We start from the raw sequence: 17358 nt of genomic DNA, 5'->3' as shown, positions 1-17358 counted from the left end.
ATCCCCCTCCTTTCTCTTTCTTTGCCTGAGAGCCCCTTCACAGTGCCTACTTATTTATTTTCCTTTCCTCCACACCTCCACAGATCTAGAGAATTCAGGACACTGCCACAGTGATCTCAGCTCCTCTTTGACTGTAGCTTATAATGATTAAGATTCCTAAGTAACTTGTCTCTGGACAAGATCTCATTTCCAAAGACCAAAAAACTATCTTTGTCAGCTATTTGGAGCTCTGAAAACATATGCAGAGCTGCCAAGAATCATTCATTATGCTTGATGCATTTGCAATTCTCCACTATACAATCAGATAAACCAAATGGTGTCTCACCTTTCCTGCACTATAGGGCTTGTTTGTCCCAGTGAGATCAGACAGGGAGCAACAGGGCAACCTTTTCTTTATGCTGGTACAGTACCAGCAAAAGGCTTAACTCAGGCTTGTCCAACATACAGCCGCCATGCAGCCTGCCAAGCCATTTTCTGTGGCCCATGGTGCTGCGACAGGAAATGAAGGTAAATACGGTTTACTTTCGTTCCCACCCCTTGTCCCTCCCCCAGCCTCTCAGCAGCTTCCTAATGGCTGCTGAAGGGATGGGGAAGGGACAAGGTTCCCACACCCACCATGTCAGCTTGACGTTGCCGACGCGATGAGTGTGGGAAGAGGAGTAGCCACGTGCTTCTCAGGACAGGCTCAGCTGCACTTTCCCCCTACCTGCACCAGTCAGTCCTGAGTGGCACACGGCTCCGCTGCCACCTTTGCTGGCTGGTGCTGACCCAGGAGGGTCTGTCCCATCCAGAGCAGCATGCAGCTGAAGCCAGATTCCCACGAGCTGCTGGGGACGGGAGGAGCCCAGCTGTGTTGGCGCCGGCCAGCAGAAGTGGTGTTGGAGCCGTGTGCTGCTCGGGACTTAACGGTGCAGGCAGGGGAAAATGCAGCTCAGCCCCTGCTGATCCAGTCGGGCTTGTCCTGTCCCGAGCGGCACACGGCCTACATCAGGTCGCTTCCCATGTGCTGCTGGGGATGGGAGGAGCCCAGCCGGGTCTGCACTGGCCAGCAGATTGGTATAATGTGACAAGCCTATGGCTGGGGAGGGGTCAGGCTCCCTAGATCTGAGACCTGATGTAGGCTTTGGCACAGAGACTCACTCTGGAACAACATGCTAATAAACTTGTGTCTATACCTGCCAGGAACCCAAGTAGCAGGTGGTTGATATCTGGTAAGCTCATGTGAGGAAAGACTGCTTATTGCTTTCTGCATGGCCTTCAGAATGTTTTTATCCTACTAAAATATGCCATACTTTGTGAGAGTCATTGCCACTGTATGAGAAAGCAGAATCATAGCCACTGAACTAAATTCATGCCCCATGGGAATAATCACAATTCAGCAAAATGGGAAGGAAGGAAAAGCCAGAGTTCTAAGTGTGCACCCTAAAAGAGGCCATGAAAGAGTCAGAAGCACAACCTTAGAACCAGGACAGCTTCCTGGTGACGGCAGTCCAGGAGGCATGATGGGAATCCTTTACTCTCATGAGATTTAGGAAAGCAAGGACATGAGAACAACATGTAGGCAGAGACAGTGTAGGGCCTTGGAGCCATGTTACTAAGTGAGGACAACTGTGTTTCCACTCTGGTCAGTGACTAATTGTGGGTACATCTGCACTAGCTTCAAGCCACTCAAACCTGCTGCCAAAAAATAAGCCCTTCCTACCCGCTTACACTTTCCCTGCTCTGAACTGGAAATGAGGCAGTAAGGGCCCTTCTAGGGTGGTCCAAGGACAGTAGAAGCAGATCACATACAGAGAGTGAGAGATGTTCCCAGAATGTCTTCACCACATTTCTTCTGAAAAGCCGAGATGTCCTGAGGTTCATTTAATGTTTGTAAAATGCTTGGAGAGCCCCACATAGATGCACTGCATAGAAATGCAAAATATATTTTTACTTATTTGGTTGGCACTTTGGGCTGAGATTTTCAAAGCTGAGTCCAAAGGTCAACTTCCATTAAAATGAATGAGATTTAGAGGGCTCCAAATCTTTTATGACAACTTTGTAACATGCCTATCTACCCCTTTTTGCAAATCTCAGCCATAGTTTGGAAGCTCAGTCAAAGAACATAAGAGCATAAAGTGCCATGCTTGCTCAGCCCAATGGTCCATCTAGCTCAGTATCCTGTCCCGAACAGTGGCAGAGGTGGATGCTATAGAGGGAGAGTTTGGAACTGGTTAGACCCATTTCATTGTCACTTCCTGTCTTGCAACTTCATTGGTCTCAAAGGTCATGTGACATCACTTCCTGATATGATACCCTTCCTGTGAGGTCTTTAAATGTAGCTTGCCGGCCCACTGGGTGATAAAAAGTTCATGATCCAGCCCCATATTCAAAAAGGTTGGACACCCCTGTCTTAAATGAAGGCTTGCAAGCAAAACAGTGGGCAGCAACATGAGGAACAGTGCCACCTACTGGCAGAAGCACAAAACACAGACATAACACTCCATGGGTAAAAGTCTGTTCCTTGCTCTTCCTGCAGTAATTCCTCTCAGCCACTGGGGGCAATGATGGCCCCAGACTTGAAGGCAGATAGGTTGCCTGTTTGGATCTCCTTTGTTGGCTTTCTGTGCCATCAGCCATGGTGTACAGAGGTGGCACAGGTGGTTGGGTGCCTCAGTGACAGCTGGAGGAATGAGCCTGTAATGCAGGGTCAGGTGGGCAAGAGAAGGTTGGGATTAATGTGATGATCAGGGACAGATAAACTGGAGAGAGCTGAACACTCAGGATCTGGGCACAGTCCTGGATCTCAGAGCTGTGTCCTGGTGTTCCCTGGGACTTCTTGACATGTGAATAGGGAGATGGGGATGGGGGTTAAATAGAGAACAGAATGGGGGGGCTACCAGAGGGCTTGAATCCGTCAACTGCCTTCCCACTCTGTCTCCTTTCCCTGGCAGAAGGCAGGGCAGGGTGGCACCTTAGAGACTAACTTGTTCAGAGAGACATGAGCTTTTGTAGGCAACATGCCTACTTGGTGACTTGCTAAGAACTTCATAGTATGTGATGAAGTAGGCCATCACCTACAAAAACCCATGCATCTCTGAGCAAGATGGTCTGTAAGCCAGGGGTGGGGAAAATATGGCCCGTGGGTCAGATTCAGCCCACTAACGTATTTTATCCAGCTTGTTGCAGGTCTGTGTGGGGAATGGATCATGGCTCTGACCTGGGCCTCTCCTGTCACCGCCCCGCAATCCTGGCCCCAGCCACCCATCCTGCTGCCCACCCACCCATGGCCCCATCCCATCTGCCTGGTCCTGGGATGGTCTTCATGGAGACCCCACTTGCTCGCTCCATCTGGTGTCCCCTGAACCAGTCTAGTAATCTACCACTTAGGGAGTTTTGATGAGCTGGAGCGGGCCCTGGGGAGCAGGTGGGGGGTGCTGACCCAGCTCACAACGGTTCACTAAAACTTCCTAAATTGCTCCCCAGCCCAAATAATTGCCCACCCCTACTCTAAGGAGCAACCCTACCCCACTTTGTGCCTGATGTCAGACTAACATGGCCTAGCTACCTCTATCTGTCTCACTCTCAACACTGTGCCATCAGGACTCAAGACTCCTGTCAGCCTTCCTCTCATTACCTTCACTTCACTCTCCATCTCTGCTCTCAGTGCTCATGGAGACCGGCTTGAGGGAAATCAGTGGCTCTTGCCACCAGTGAGAAATGTTTCTCACGGAGCTGGCAGAACTGGGCAGCTAAACAAGTGGTCCAGAAAGGCATGAAATGGGGGAGGGGCAACTGAACTGAGAACAGAAGCAGTTTATCCTTCTTAACATCTTTAATTTAGCAACCTCTAAAATCTAAAACAAAAACCTTCTTGCCTCACAAGCAGTGGAACGGATGAAGGAGTGGGATTAAAGTCCAGCTGTTATGTGTGTGGGGGGGGGCACACAAGAGTTAAAAATCCAGTTGTGTGGGGGAGGGAGAGCAAAGGGGATTCAAATATGGTTTGATCAGATACCTCAAACATCTGGCTGGTACAGCCATGCCATCTGGCAAGAGAGGCTGAGAATTTGGTGCTGGGGAAAGCGGGGAGGCAGTGTGTGCTGCCAAACTCCAGGGCACAGAGGGTGGTGATGAGCGTCTGCCAGAAGAGAGCCCTACAGTCCAGATCTGGCCCCTGCCTTAGGCCAGCCTAGGCTTGGCTGCAATTGTGTCCACAGGCTTTTTTCTTTTTTCAAAGAAATTTTTTGTGTTTCAAGCCAAATCAAGTCCACACCTGTGAGCCAGTCCAGAACCACACCTGGCCCAACAACCGGCAAACATCCTCCACCCCCGCCAGGGGCTTCAGATATTTCCAGTCTTTTGGCGGGCGTCCTACGTGCAGGCCCAAGCCCGGAGGCTTGGGGTTTGGATGCCCCCAAGTTTCGCCTGCCCTCGGCCATACGGCCGCAGGAGCAAGTTAGGGAGGAGCCTCCCATTTCTATAAAGTATGTTTAGAGCCCCAACATCTGGGCGGGTACTAAACCACTCAGAAGAACAGTTATCCCCGGGAGCGCTTAAGGAAAACTGCCTTCATGGACCCAGATAGTGGTGTTTCCCCTGCCAGGTAAGCATGGGAAGGCTGTCGCCTGTCCCGGCAGTGGAGCCCCACCCCCTGCCCTCAGCGCAACGAGGTCTGTGCGGTTGTTGCAGGCCCTGCAGCGCCTTGGGGCTTCAGCCTAAAGCACCAGCCCCGCCCCGCCCCGCCCCGCCCCGTCTTCCGGGCTTGGAGCGGCCGCCCCGCCCCTGCGCGCCTGCTCCATACCCTCCCCGGGCCCGGGGGCGGGGCGGGCCCCGGATGCACTCCGTGCGCGGCCCCAGTTCCTGTGCGTGCCTCCACCTCGCGGGGCCGGGGTGGGCGTCATGTCGCTGGTGGCAGAGGCGCTCGTGAGCCAGATCGCAGGTAGGGGCCGGGCGGGGCGGGGCGCGGCGCGTCGGGCTTCCGTAGCCGCGGGGCGGCCGCTCCGTGCCCCCAGTCAGCTCCGCGGCCTCTCCCCGGGCGCCCCTCGCACGTGGCCCCGCGCCCTGCCCCGCAGCGCCGCCTCCTTCCCCGCAGCCTGCTCTCTATGCCCCTGTGCTCCGGGCACTGTTGGGGCCAAGCTGAAGCCCCCCGGTCCCCGGCTTGTCTAGGGGGTGCCTAGTTCGCCGCCGTGATCAGCCCCGTCCGCGAGGGGCGGCGATGTTCTTGCTTGCTTGAAGTGTTGCCTGGAAGTCCTGGTTCAGGCCAGCAGGCCCTGGAGGCAGGCAAGCTGCGCGTGGCTTTGTGGCTCTGTAAAGCGTGAAACAACTTTTTTTTCTTTTTTGTAGCCAAGGTGTCACCCCAGGTAGGTTTCCCAAACAGCCGGGTGCTACAGGTTTGGAAGGACAGGAAAGAGTAGGGCAGTCACCCAGCCTGACCACCTGTATCACACACACAGCTGCATTTCACCACCTGATCCCTTTATCAAGCCCTTAAACTTTGGGTGATGTAGGGCCTGCTTTTATCTTCATCTAAAGATGTCACGTGATGAAGACTCCAGCATAATCCTAGGTAAGTTGTAGTTAGCCAGTGGGATGTTCACTCACCTGAGTTTGTCCAGCTTCACCTGGCCGGTAAGAAGGGGGAGTGTTAGATTAGCAGAAGAGGCTAAAGTACTCTTTGGGTAGGAGAAATGGGGGCCAGTGGCACAGTAGAAGACATCTGTTGCTTCTAAGAAATGCCAGAGTGATACTCCACTTCTGTGGGGTTTAGGATTTACAAAATTACAGCTACTTCTCTTGCTCCCTCTGAAAAATTGTTTCAAACTTTCCTCCTCAGTTTTTGAAGCTGAGTCTTAGCAGGCACTTAGCATTGACATGTGAGTCAGTGCAGCTCTGCTGCATAAGCTGACATAAGCCTTGTCATAAAATACAAGGAGTACAAGTCGTCATAAATTTTAGGAGAAAAGATGTTCTTTTTCTGTTTTTAGGGGAAAATACTTCATTCATAGTTTAGCTCAAGGAGTTCAGGAGAATCTTTATTTTCTTCACTGAAAACCAGTGCAGTGGCCTAGTTTTCCCTTTTTAAGTTAATAAATCTAGTGATTTCATTTTTCCCCTACTACAAATGCCATAAATTCTGCAGAAGCATAGCATGTTGTAATCTCTTTGAACTCCAAAGCAGGAGGAGCAGAATGTTTGTCTCCTGGGTGAGACCTTCCTTTACCCATAAGTTCTTATGCAAGAGCTGCTGATTTGGATTTTTAACTGCTGCATACTAAAGACTAGAAATGCCTGCCTCCCTGATTCTCATTGTGAAAAAGATTAACCAATAGGAGTGAAGAGGCTAAGTCACTTAGTCGTATTTGAGAATTTCACCGTACCCTCGTCTTTGAGTGCAGAACCACCAATAGCATACAGCTGTGCAATAACATCAGTGCAAGTGATGTTAAGTTATTTTGGGCAAACTGAATGAAGGAAGTTAAGGCCTTTATTAGTGCAGATAAAAAGTGGTGCCCTAGCAAAACACTGTTTTTTCTGATGTATTTATTGAATACTGCATTTTTCTTGTAGTGAATGAAATATTGTATGGTGTTGTATATTTTACTGTATAGCCTTTATATCTATTATAACAAAATAGTTGGTCTCAGCAAGTTGTCACTTTAGAATGCTCACAAGCACAAAATCCCATAAAAATACCCTATAGACATTCTAGTTACTTATGTTGAAAATGTTAGAATGTTATAGTTGGGGGAGGAAGAGCCTTCATTGCAAGCTATAACAACATATAAATCAGGGTTAAGTACAGGGGAAGAAAAATTAAAATGTCTGAAAATCAGTTTGCAAACAGCCTTAACTCTTTCCTCTCTAAGCTTAAGCAGCTCACCTGTATGCCCTACAGGGATCTGTATCCTAGTGCACAATAGGTATAATATTTGCTACGTGAGCTTCAGCCCACATGATAACAGCCTGCATTTGAAAATTTTGGATTCTGTCTCTGTTTGAGCCACCTTGCCTAGCTGTAAACCCTCATTAAAATTTAGCCTTTCAGAATAAGTCAGCTACTACAACAAATCATTCCATCATCAGAGAGAGAAGCTCATTCTGATCTTAATTAAAGAGCATTGCTAGTACTCTTTGTTATCACCCTTTGCACTGCACTGTCTTTTCAGAATATAAATGCCCTGGTGCTTAGTGTATTCATCTCCTTTATGTACATTTGATACATGAACACTCACTGTGACCCCAAGTATTGTACAAATACTAGTGGTAGATCAATCTACTGAACCTTATTCTTTAACACAAAGTTATGACTTTATCTGTCCTTTTCCAGAAGCTGATCGGTGCAAAAGCATTTATCTGCCTACAAAGTAATAAACACTTTAGTCATTCTGGATGACAAGCTATAAAGTCACAGATTGGAAGTAAATAAAAACAAAAACACTATTTTGTTCACGTTGAAAGATTTGTCTAGTAACAAATTCATTCAGGATTTTGATCAATATTCATGCCATGTTTTTACATTATCAGAGACATTGTACAGTAACTAAAGCTACAAAATAATATAATGACTCTCCAGCATTATATGAGTGGATTTAAGAAACAAAATAAAAATCTTCAAATGTGCTGTCTCTTATTTTGTATACTGAGCCCTCTGAAAAATTGAAGTTCAGAGTACTTCTCTGCCTTAAATATGAAAAACATGCATACCTAATGTAATGATATTTTTGAGGGTGAATAACATGCTGTATTGGAAAGAAAAGTGATACTATTTAAATGCTTATTGTTTTAAAATGCTCTTATTTCCTATGTTTCTGGTTGTGAACACTCATCTCTTATTATGTATGCATACCCAGGTAATTTGACTGAGGATTTTTTTAAACATCTAATAAAAATGAAATTTGATTGGCTTGTAATAGAGGGTCCTGTTCATGGGAACAATCACTTTGTCATGACAGTTCTAGTTAACTCTAACTATTCCAGCAATATAGCAGCCATAAACTGTGGTTCTTGGTACATGTACAGTTAAATGTACTAATTTCAACAGTGTGTTTTCCAGAAATGTATTAGAAGTTGAGAGGGGTTTTTGGAGTACTGGGAAGATGAGTCATAACTTCTTTGAAGATATTGACTTTTCAGGTAATGCCTAGCCTCACTTTTACCACACTTTATGCAGTGTCTTCAAGACTGCGTATGGCGTGTCATACTTAATCACTTGTCCCCCTGCTTGCACATCTGCAAAATTTTAGCAGTCTGGTGAATGATAATTTCTTAGGGCATCAGCATTCATTCTGTGCAAGTAGCATCCTTTTGAACATGCTGAGCATAGTCTGCTGTTCTAATGCACTAATGATTAAATATAAAATGATGATCAAATCACTTATGTAGACTAGGAAGCTCTTTATGGTAACATTGGCTATGTAATGCTAAAACTATTTACTCATTCTTGTTTTGAAAAAACAAGATATTGCTGCTCTAACCCAGGGGAAAAAACCTCACATTTTGACAATGTGTTTGTGATTTGGAAGCATAAACTTGTCATGCATATTAGATATTGCATATGCAAAAAATACATTAATGCCCTCAAAATATATTTTCCAAAGACTATATTGGGGGGGGGGGGGTTTGCAGACTAATTGTATATCAATCCTAAATAAACATAATAAGAAGTGAATGTTTGTACTACTAGACAGTTTGGGATCCTAGCTTTCAAAGGGTCTAATCTCTTGAAATCCTTTCTCCTGATATTTGTTAAAATCACCTAATAGAGATTATGCAAAAATACTTAATTGATGGATAAAGGATTGAAGGGGGTGGACAATTTTCCAAGCACTTGTTCTATATCAGCAATCAAAAAGTAGAGAAAATAAAGTCACAAAGTGTCCTGCTGTTTCTCGCAAATCGATGTTTCTCTCATAAATGAACAATACCCAGATTCTTAGTCTAATTTTAATACTATGGTAAATTGACAATAGTTTGAGAAACATGCTACTACTATAGGTGTGTATTTTACATTCTCAGTAAGTCTGCCCTCAGTGTAATAAGTCTCCTTAGAAATACATTTTTAAGTACGTATGTTTACATATAAAAACCAGGATTTTGCTCATAGCAAATATGTAATATAGAATAAGGCTTACCATATAAATTTTCTTCCAGATAAAAATCCAAAGTCTAAATAATACACCAACTATGTAGGCATTCTGTATACTAAAATACTTACATCTGAGCTTCCATGTTACAGGAGAGTAATTGCACTTGTTTAAAAATAGGTTTGAACTATCAGCAGTAGTATCTTCAATTGATGTGAAAGCATTCAAAACAAAAATAGCTTCAAGTCATATTTTGAAATCCTCTCATTCTGGTTTTATGTCCTTTTATAGGAAGTTATGTAAGAATAAGCCATAAATAAATTGTTTTATTTCTAGGATACTAGTGTTACCTGAAATCCTTTTGGTTTTTGGATGTTTTGTGCCCTCAATCCAACCAATTGCTCTGGGGATTGCCTGCCTAACCTCTTGTAGATTGAAGGAAAAATAATTTACTTACTTTAGTATTATCGTCTGATATGTATTTTATCTGAGTTAGTATTTCCTGGTCTGAGAAACAATACAATTACAGCTCATAAAAGGAAGATTCCTTCCCAGTTATTTTGGGATTCATTAAACCCAAGCACTCTCTCTCTAATTGGTATTTACTGTTTCATGTTTTCTGTTAAAGTAACAGTTTATCTTGTCTCTTGCCAGAAATCTTGATTGCTTTTTAAGGATATTACAAAATCAGCAGCTGAAAAGGAACATAGTAGATATAGCATATTTTTAAATATTAGTAACACTCAATACTGCTTTATTTAGTCTTTTGAGAACTTGTACAAATAGGGTTTTTCACTTTTAAAATGTTTTGGATCTGAACAAAACATTCAGTTTGCAGAGGAAATAGAGCACAAGTATTGCCTTTAGGGAGGCATTGTGGATTCCCTCCCCAGCCTGCTTATTTTCTCTGGCTCCAAGATGCTCTTGCTGCACATAAGTGCCCTTCCTCTTACCTGATGAGGCCTGATGATTTTTTGACCCTTCCAGCTGCTGCTTCTCTTTGCAAAACCCAAGTGAGAGAACTTTGTGGTTGCCATTCCAAGCTGTAGTGATGTGGGCACAGAACAGGTGTTGCATTCCATGACTTTGTTGGCACACTCCTAGATTTGCTCTCTGAGAGTGCATCCAGACAAGTGCGTATGTGTGCTATGTGGCTGTGCAGACCCTTCTGCAGTCCACATGCTGCACATGCAGGCATTCTCTGTGATTTGCAGCATGGGGGTGGGGGGTTGACCCCAGGAAGTCCCAAGGAAAAAAAAAAACCCTGCCAAAGAAAAACGGGGCATAGAACATGGTGGCAGTGTGCGTCATCCAAAACAGGAGTCTGGCTGGCTGGAGCCGCGCTCTGCTGGCCAGGCTTCCTGCCATGGCTGCAGCTCCCAGAGGCCCCCAGGACCCCAGGCACAGTTACTGGCCCCAGCCTCCCCTGCCCCACCCAGAGTAACTTGCCGTGCACCAGAGTGCGCATGTCATGGCTGTCCTTGGGCAAACAAGTGTTCCTGCTCATCAGGAAATGCCCAAAATGGGTAATGAATGAGAAACTACAGTAGGCTGGGTTGAAGTGTAGGGCACATTTTGTGGTAGAGGGAGTCAGAAGAAGGGAGGTATCCATTAGGGTTCCTCAGAGGATTTTTTTTTTTTTTAATTCATTCTTATTTAATGGTTTCATTAATTATTATGAAGCAAATGTGAGCAGCATGTTAATGTGTACATTTAATTATCCTACACACTGAAAGAAACCACATATAAAAGTGAGGCTAATGATGCAAAGTGAATCAAAAAGTTAGAAGCATTGACAGAAAAAGAAACTAAGAATGTAGAAGAAAATTGAAAAAATGCAAGTCTCAGCTGAGCAAAAAAATAACAGATAATGAATTTGAAGGGTGAAATCTAGGAGGTAGAAATAATGACATAGGTGCAGGAATGATGGGTATTGATAAAGTTTGACAAATTAGCATTGCTAGGTTGCCCAACAGGCTTGTGCCTGGCATGACTTTTGGAGTTCAAAGAGAGTTGTCACAAGCCCTGATGCATTTGTGTCTGGGCAGCCTATTAGTGGCAAGATAACTGACAGTTGGAGAGTGTGCAGGAAGTGGAAAAAATAAGTTATTGGGAAGATGGAGACTTGTTTGAAGTAGGGGCTGGCAACCTTTTGCTGGTTCAGGCTGCCCTTTGTGAACCATCCACAAGTCTCTGGCCTCAAGAGTAGCTTGCACTTACCCTTGCTGCTAATTTTTTTCCAACTGCTCTGCAGTGAGAATAAATGCAGATGTGATAGAAAAGCAGGTTCTGCAGTGGAGAGGAGCACGGAGGAGGAGATTGGCAGCGTGGTACAGCTCTATGCTCTCACACCTCTATGCCAGATACAGGCCATAGGCTGTCAAGTCTGTATAAAGTACAACAAATGTAGGTGACTTGGCTACCTATTAATTCAAGCTGAACAATTCTCATGGTTAAAATGCCTCATTTTTATTAGTGGCTGAATCAGAGTCCAAGTGAGTTGTGGGATGTAAGTTTTAAGCGCAATTGAAGGCTACATAATTAAAAGGTATCTTTTAGAGTAGTTATAAAAAAACCCCAACCTAGAACCAGAAACTTACATACTTTCTCTAGGAACAGGGACTACTGAATACCCTTTTAGGATTTAATCTAAAAGCTCTCTGAGATTTCTTAACTTTTCTGTCTCTTGTTGACTACTTCTCTGTAATCCTAATCATCCTCATGCTTCTTTGTTTTTAGTAAAAGTGATCATCTCCCCTTAGGAGTCTTCAGCACCTTGTAAGATCAAAGTGTGTAAATGTGTAAGCGTGTGTGTGTGTATACATGCTATAGGCAGTTGATTCAGAGATGGGAACCAAAAGTCACAAATGGTTAGACCAGGGGTGTAAAACTCATTTTACCCAGATCAATGGCCACAGGGCCAGATGAATGGGCCAAATGAGTGGTGCATGGCAGGCCCTTGTCTCTCTCCCTTCCCCCTGGCCTGTATACCAGGGATGTTCACAAGCTATGTGACTTGTAATTTTTTCTTCTTGCAGGAAGTATTCCAAGGATGGATTTAATTGAATAATGCAAATTTTCCATCTGATTTAATGCACATACTTGAACTTGAATCACGGTCCTGCAAATATCCATCAATCTCTCTCTGTTATTTAAAAAAAAAAAAAACCCCCAAAAAACCTGATGTGTATTTTTGGCAGATCCCAAGGAATTACTGACACTAGAACTTGGTTCTTGACCACTGTTAGTCTACAGTATTAGACCAATTTAAAATTGATCGGAGTACCTTACTGAAATTGATCTGTGCTTCCACGTAGGTAGGTTGAACTGGCTGCTGTTCAGGCAGCTAATTCATAACTTAGTTGCACTTTTTTTATTGATCACTACTAATGGATGTGGTTTCTTTTAACTACTTTGGTTCCAAACTGACTGCAGTATCACTGCATTAGTCAAGGTTTATTCATGCACTTTATGTACTGCAGGTTTTAAAGTATTAATTACCAGTATTTTCTTATATTGAGGCATGCTAACACCACTGAATTGTAAATCTTCACTCTTTTCTTTTAAAAAAAAAATAAAATTGGTAGTTTGCCTCCTATTTGATCTGTCGTGTTTAAAAAAGAGAATCTATGTATTTTCCTCTCCCCCCCCCCCGAAGTCTGGAGAATAACAGCTGTTGGTGTAGTGTTTTGGGGACCTGTGAGCATAGCTGTCAGGCTGACTACAAGACAGTTTTTTCCACTGTAATTGGCACCTATTTTAGACTAAGATGTGGAGGATCACAATCCTCAAGTCAGCCAGTAGGAAATGCTGAAGAGCAGGACATGCCTGAAATTCCACGCTGGTGATGGAGTTGGGTATTTATGTGAAACTTGGATTCACTGCTTGAAACCCTCTCATAATTTAGTCACCTACATAATTCTTCTTGGTACGGACACCTGGATCATACTTTTAAAACTTAACTAGAGAAGGAAGAAATGACAATATCCATCTCGTATAATAACCTAGTGATTTGAAGGCTCTGGTTTTAATCAAGTACTAAATAAACCCACAGTAACGAGAGTTACTGTGCAGTAGTGCCAGCAAACAGCTTTTTTGTAACACTACCGTGCAGTAGCCTAATAATGCTGCACAGTAGTGTATTAGCACTGTTTGCTGTGATGCACTACTACACAGTGTTATTAGGCTACTGCACAGTTAGCATCTCCTGTAGATGCGCCCACTGTTCTAAATTTTTTTAACTTGGTACATGTGGACTTTGCAAAGGTTGAGTTGAAACTCAGTATTGATGAATAAGACACTGATACTCTGTTCTGTTTTGTTTTTAACACGCATACTAAGCTTATTACAATTTTCAGTAATCAGTATTTATTAATTTGAGAGCCAAAGCAGCTCTCAAATGGCCTGCTGTTTAGCTTCTCTGATCACTGCAATACTCCCTCTGAATTGTCAGTTTCCCTTCGCTCTTGTATCAGTATTTCTGAAGTTCAGTAAACTTGTTCTTTATAAGGCCAACTCAGTTACTTTATAATGTAAGCTAGTGATGAAGGAAGCTGTCTGTTTTATTAAGGTATGATGTTATTGGCACACTGTATGGGTCACTTTGATCTGAAGACTTTAAAAGTGGGTATATGTCATGTTGATTTCTTTTCTTTTGCTCTTGCCAGTGTTGGAATGGTCTTGGTTAGCTGAGGAATTAACATTTACAGACCAGAAGAATCTTGTTGCTGAAGGGTAAACTGGATTTGACTTCATTAGTGCACAAATGATAAGTTTTGTGTGGAGTTATTATTGCATTAATCAACTTGATGGATTGGAAATATGACAGAACTGAAGCAGCGTGTAATATTAGTGCCTATTATTCTACAAATTATGTCTTCACCTACATTCATAAGCCAAGAGTCATGCTGTACATTTAAAAAAAGAACAAAAACGTTTCTTTTATTCTGGAAACACTTGACATTTCTCTATTGTTGCTTTTTTTAATTTCTCTTTAGATCTTATAACATGGGGGAATTAGCCTTCCTGAGATGTGAATTGAGGTTTGTGATTAAATGAACATAGCTCTGGTATTCTAAATGCTATTTTAAGGGTAGTATTAATGTAAATCCAAAATGTTTTTTTTGTCCTTTTTTTTCCCCCACCCCATTCAACATGGTGGGGTGCCCTTTGTCTTAGATTTGAGTATCTGACTCTGAGTGTGGGTCGGGGTTGGAGTCATACCCACAGCAACCACCTGCCCTCCCCCTGATCCTCTTGTCTCTCTACTTCTCCATTATTATCAGGTGCAGCTCCAGCTTTGGATGGATTCCCTCCTCGGGCTCAGAGCACATGGAAACACTGTCCATTGCTTGGCCAATCAGCAGTGCTGCAGCTCCAGCCCCAGGAGGCTGCTGGTTGGCCAGGCAGTGGCCATGTCTTGGTGTGCTCCATGGCTAAGGAGGGACTGGAGCAGGGGTGGCACTTGACAGTATGAGTGTGTGGGGAGAAGGGCAGAGGCTGTGTGGAGCAGCAGAGGGCAGGTGCCAGGAGGTGGGTGGGCAGGCTTCAAGGGAAAGAAGTGTGGGGAAGGAGGGGCAGAGGACATGGAGGATGCCTGGCACCCTAACAGTCACTTGACCTGCCCCCTTGCTGCTGCTGCTTTCCCTGCTGTAATTACCTTCTGATAATTAGATTCGATACCTGGAAATCTATAACAAATATACATTTTCCCTATACAGTAAAAGCTCTGTTATCCGGCATCCACTGGGAATGGGGGATGCTAGATAACAAAATATGCTGGTTAACTGAGCGTCCCCAGCCGCTGCTTCTCCTGCTGCGTCTGGGGTGTCCCTCCGTTCCTCCCACGGCATTGCTGTCCCTCCTGCTGCATCGCTGCCCATCCTGCGGGCCTCGCGGGACAGGGAGGCGGGCCCCACGCAGCCCTGCACAGCCTGGTATGCCCCCGGGCTGTGGGGGCTCGGCAGTGCAGGCTACTATGCCCCCGGGCCGTGGGGGCTTGGAAAAACCGAAAGTGCTGCAGTGGGCACTTCTGGTTTCGCTTTATCTTACAAGCCAGCATGCCAGTTAATAGAGCGTGCTGGCTTGTAAGATGCTGGATAGCGCAGCTTTTACTGTATATATAATCTAATTATTGGAGGGTTGTCTTTTTAAATTTGAAGTAGTCTTGAATTTTGGTAAAGATGGCAGTAATGCTTCTATCCTTTTATACTTGGGTGCTTGCAAGTACCACAGGATGTTTGTCAGTGTCATAGCATCAATCTAAACCTGCCTCCCAAATAAAAATATTTAAAGATAAGGTATATTTGCTGATAAGGTGCTTACAAGGTACAGGGTGAATAATAATCATGGGATAAAGGGGACTTGAAGTATAAATGTTTAATTGCATGATTCTAATTTAGTTCAATAAGTGTGTTGCCTTTGAAAAGGTACTCTGTGTTGTTACCTCAGTCACTCTTCCAGCATGTGGTCCAGTGTGCAAGGTTCTAAGGTAGATATTACAAGATGTGTTTTAGGGTATGTGAGTAATGGATTACAGGCAACCTTCACTTAGCGCTCTTAATTAGTTCCTAAAAAAACAACTGTTAAGTGAAATGAGTGTTCAGATGACCCACAGTGGCGACTGCAAGTATTTTTAATGACCCAAGATGGTGACCACGAGCGTTATATTGAAACTCGGTGAGCAGTAGGTGGAATCAGGTATCAATTTAAAATGAGCGTTATAACGAAACAGCTCTAAGTGAAACAGCATTAAACAGGGGTTGCCTGTATGGAGTTTATTCCAAAGCAGTTGGGTTTTTGAAATCCAGGAATAAGAAATTAGCAAGCAAAGCTTGTTACTACTTAAGTAGCCTGTATGAAATAAATGACAACCTTGATGTAATACTTATGGACAAAAGTCCCCATTATCTAAGCACCATTACATCTAGCAACTATGACTGGTGTTCATAGATTCATAGAAAATTAGGGTTGGAAGGGACTTCAGGAGGTCATCTAGTCCAACCCTCTGCTCAAAGCAGGGCCACCCCCAACTATATAATCTCAGCCAAGGCTTTGTCTAGCTGGGTCTTAACAACCTTCAAGGATGGAGAGTCCACAACTTCTCTGGGTAACCTGTTCCAGTGCTTTACTACCCGGCTAGTGAGAAAATTCTTCCTAATACAGGGTTGGACAAAATATGGCAGGTGTTTGTCCAGTCCGCAGGGGGTCCCTCAGGCCCCTGGCCCAGGCATAATCCAGCTGTGGCAAGTTCTGTCTCCCCCTGGGCACACAGCGGGGCTGGGGCAGCTCCTCAGCTGGACTGCCTTTCTAGGCAGCCCAGGTAGCAGGAGGCTCCTTCCAGCTGCCACCACCGCCAGCCTCAGCCCTGCGGTCCTGGAGGGACCTGTGCTGCACAGCCCCAGCTCCATGCCTGCTCTGGGCTCATCTGCCGAGGCTCAGCAGCAGCAGTACAAGACAGAAGCTGCTGCTCAGCACTGGGGGGGAAAAGTGGCCCCTACCCCACACTGCAGCCGGGCCATTCCTGCTGCAGCTTCCTGGAACCCACACTGCATGGGACTGCCCTGCATGTCCGCTGCCTTCACTGCTGCCTCCAGGTTGTCCCACGGGGTACCGGTGGCTGTGCAGAGCAGACTTGGGGCAGGCCTGCACAAGTTCTGGCAGCTGTAGCAGGGAACTGCTGGCAGGGGGAGGGGGAGGAGGGGCTGCTTTCCCTCTGCGCTGAGCAGCAGCTTCAGTCTTGCACTGCTGCTGCTGAGCCTGGGTGGGTGAGCCTGGAGCAGGAGTAGGGCATGCAAGGTTGGGGCTGTACAGCGCAGGTCCCCGTTGGTACCATGGGGCTGGAGCCAGTGGCAGCGGCAGCTGGAAGGAGCTGCCGCCACTTGGGCTGCCTAGAAAGGCACTCCAGCTGCAGAGCTATCCCCAGCTGACTGCACACCCAGGGGGTGGCATGATGTGCCACTGCTGGGTGATATGGGGGTGGGCTGGATTGGGCTGTGCGCAGGTTCTGAGTGATCTGCTCCGGTGAGGACGAGTCCGAAGCAGATGCGGGGTGCACTGGGGTTGTGCGCTGCTGGCAGTGGGAGGGCGCACGGGCTCCAGGCTGTTGCACTGCGAGTGCTGACTAGTTCAGGGGGGTGCACACGGAGGTCCTTTGCATACCCCACCCTACCTCCCATGCAGATCCCACAAACTCTCCCCTGCAAACCCCACAGCCACACCCTACCCCCCCGACACAATCATGTACCCCACAAACACTGTCCTCTGGAGGGAGCCCCACTCAGTGCTATGTGCG

The 17358-nt window shown here is 45.5% G+C and overlaps 1 protein-coding gene across 4 annotated transcripts in view; it reads left to right on the top strand.

Moving 5' to 3' along the window:
- Positions 1–4803: 4803 nt before the first annotated feature.
- The window catches only part of MTX2 (metaxin 2), a 56722-nt gene continuing 44167 nt past the window's right edge, over positions 4804–17358 (top strand). For 2 of the 4 annotated variants that reach the window (XM_014599585.3, XM_014599584.3), the window contains exon 1: positions 4804–4921. In XM_014599585.3, the coding sequence (XP_014455071.1) occupies positions 4882–4921 (40 nt within the window). In that variant the 5' untranslated portion in view covers positions 4804–4881. Of the gene's footprint in view, positions 4922–5499; positions 5549–8063; positions 8116–17358 lie in introns of those variants that run through there. The other 2 variants (XM_019480536.2, XM_006272224.4) reach the window with 2 other exon arrangements.

This window comes from Alligator mississippiensis, chromosome 4 (assembly GCF_030867095.1).
Source record: "Alligator mississippiensis isolate rAllMis1 chromosome 4, rAllMis1, whole genome shotgun sequence".
NCBI lineage: Eukaryota > Metazoa > Chordata > Crocodylia > Alligatoridae > Alligator > Alligator mississippiensis.
This window is presented reverse-complemented; position numbering and strand designations above follow the sequence as displayed.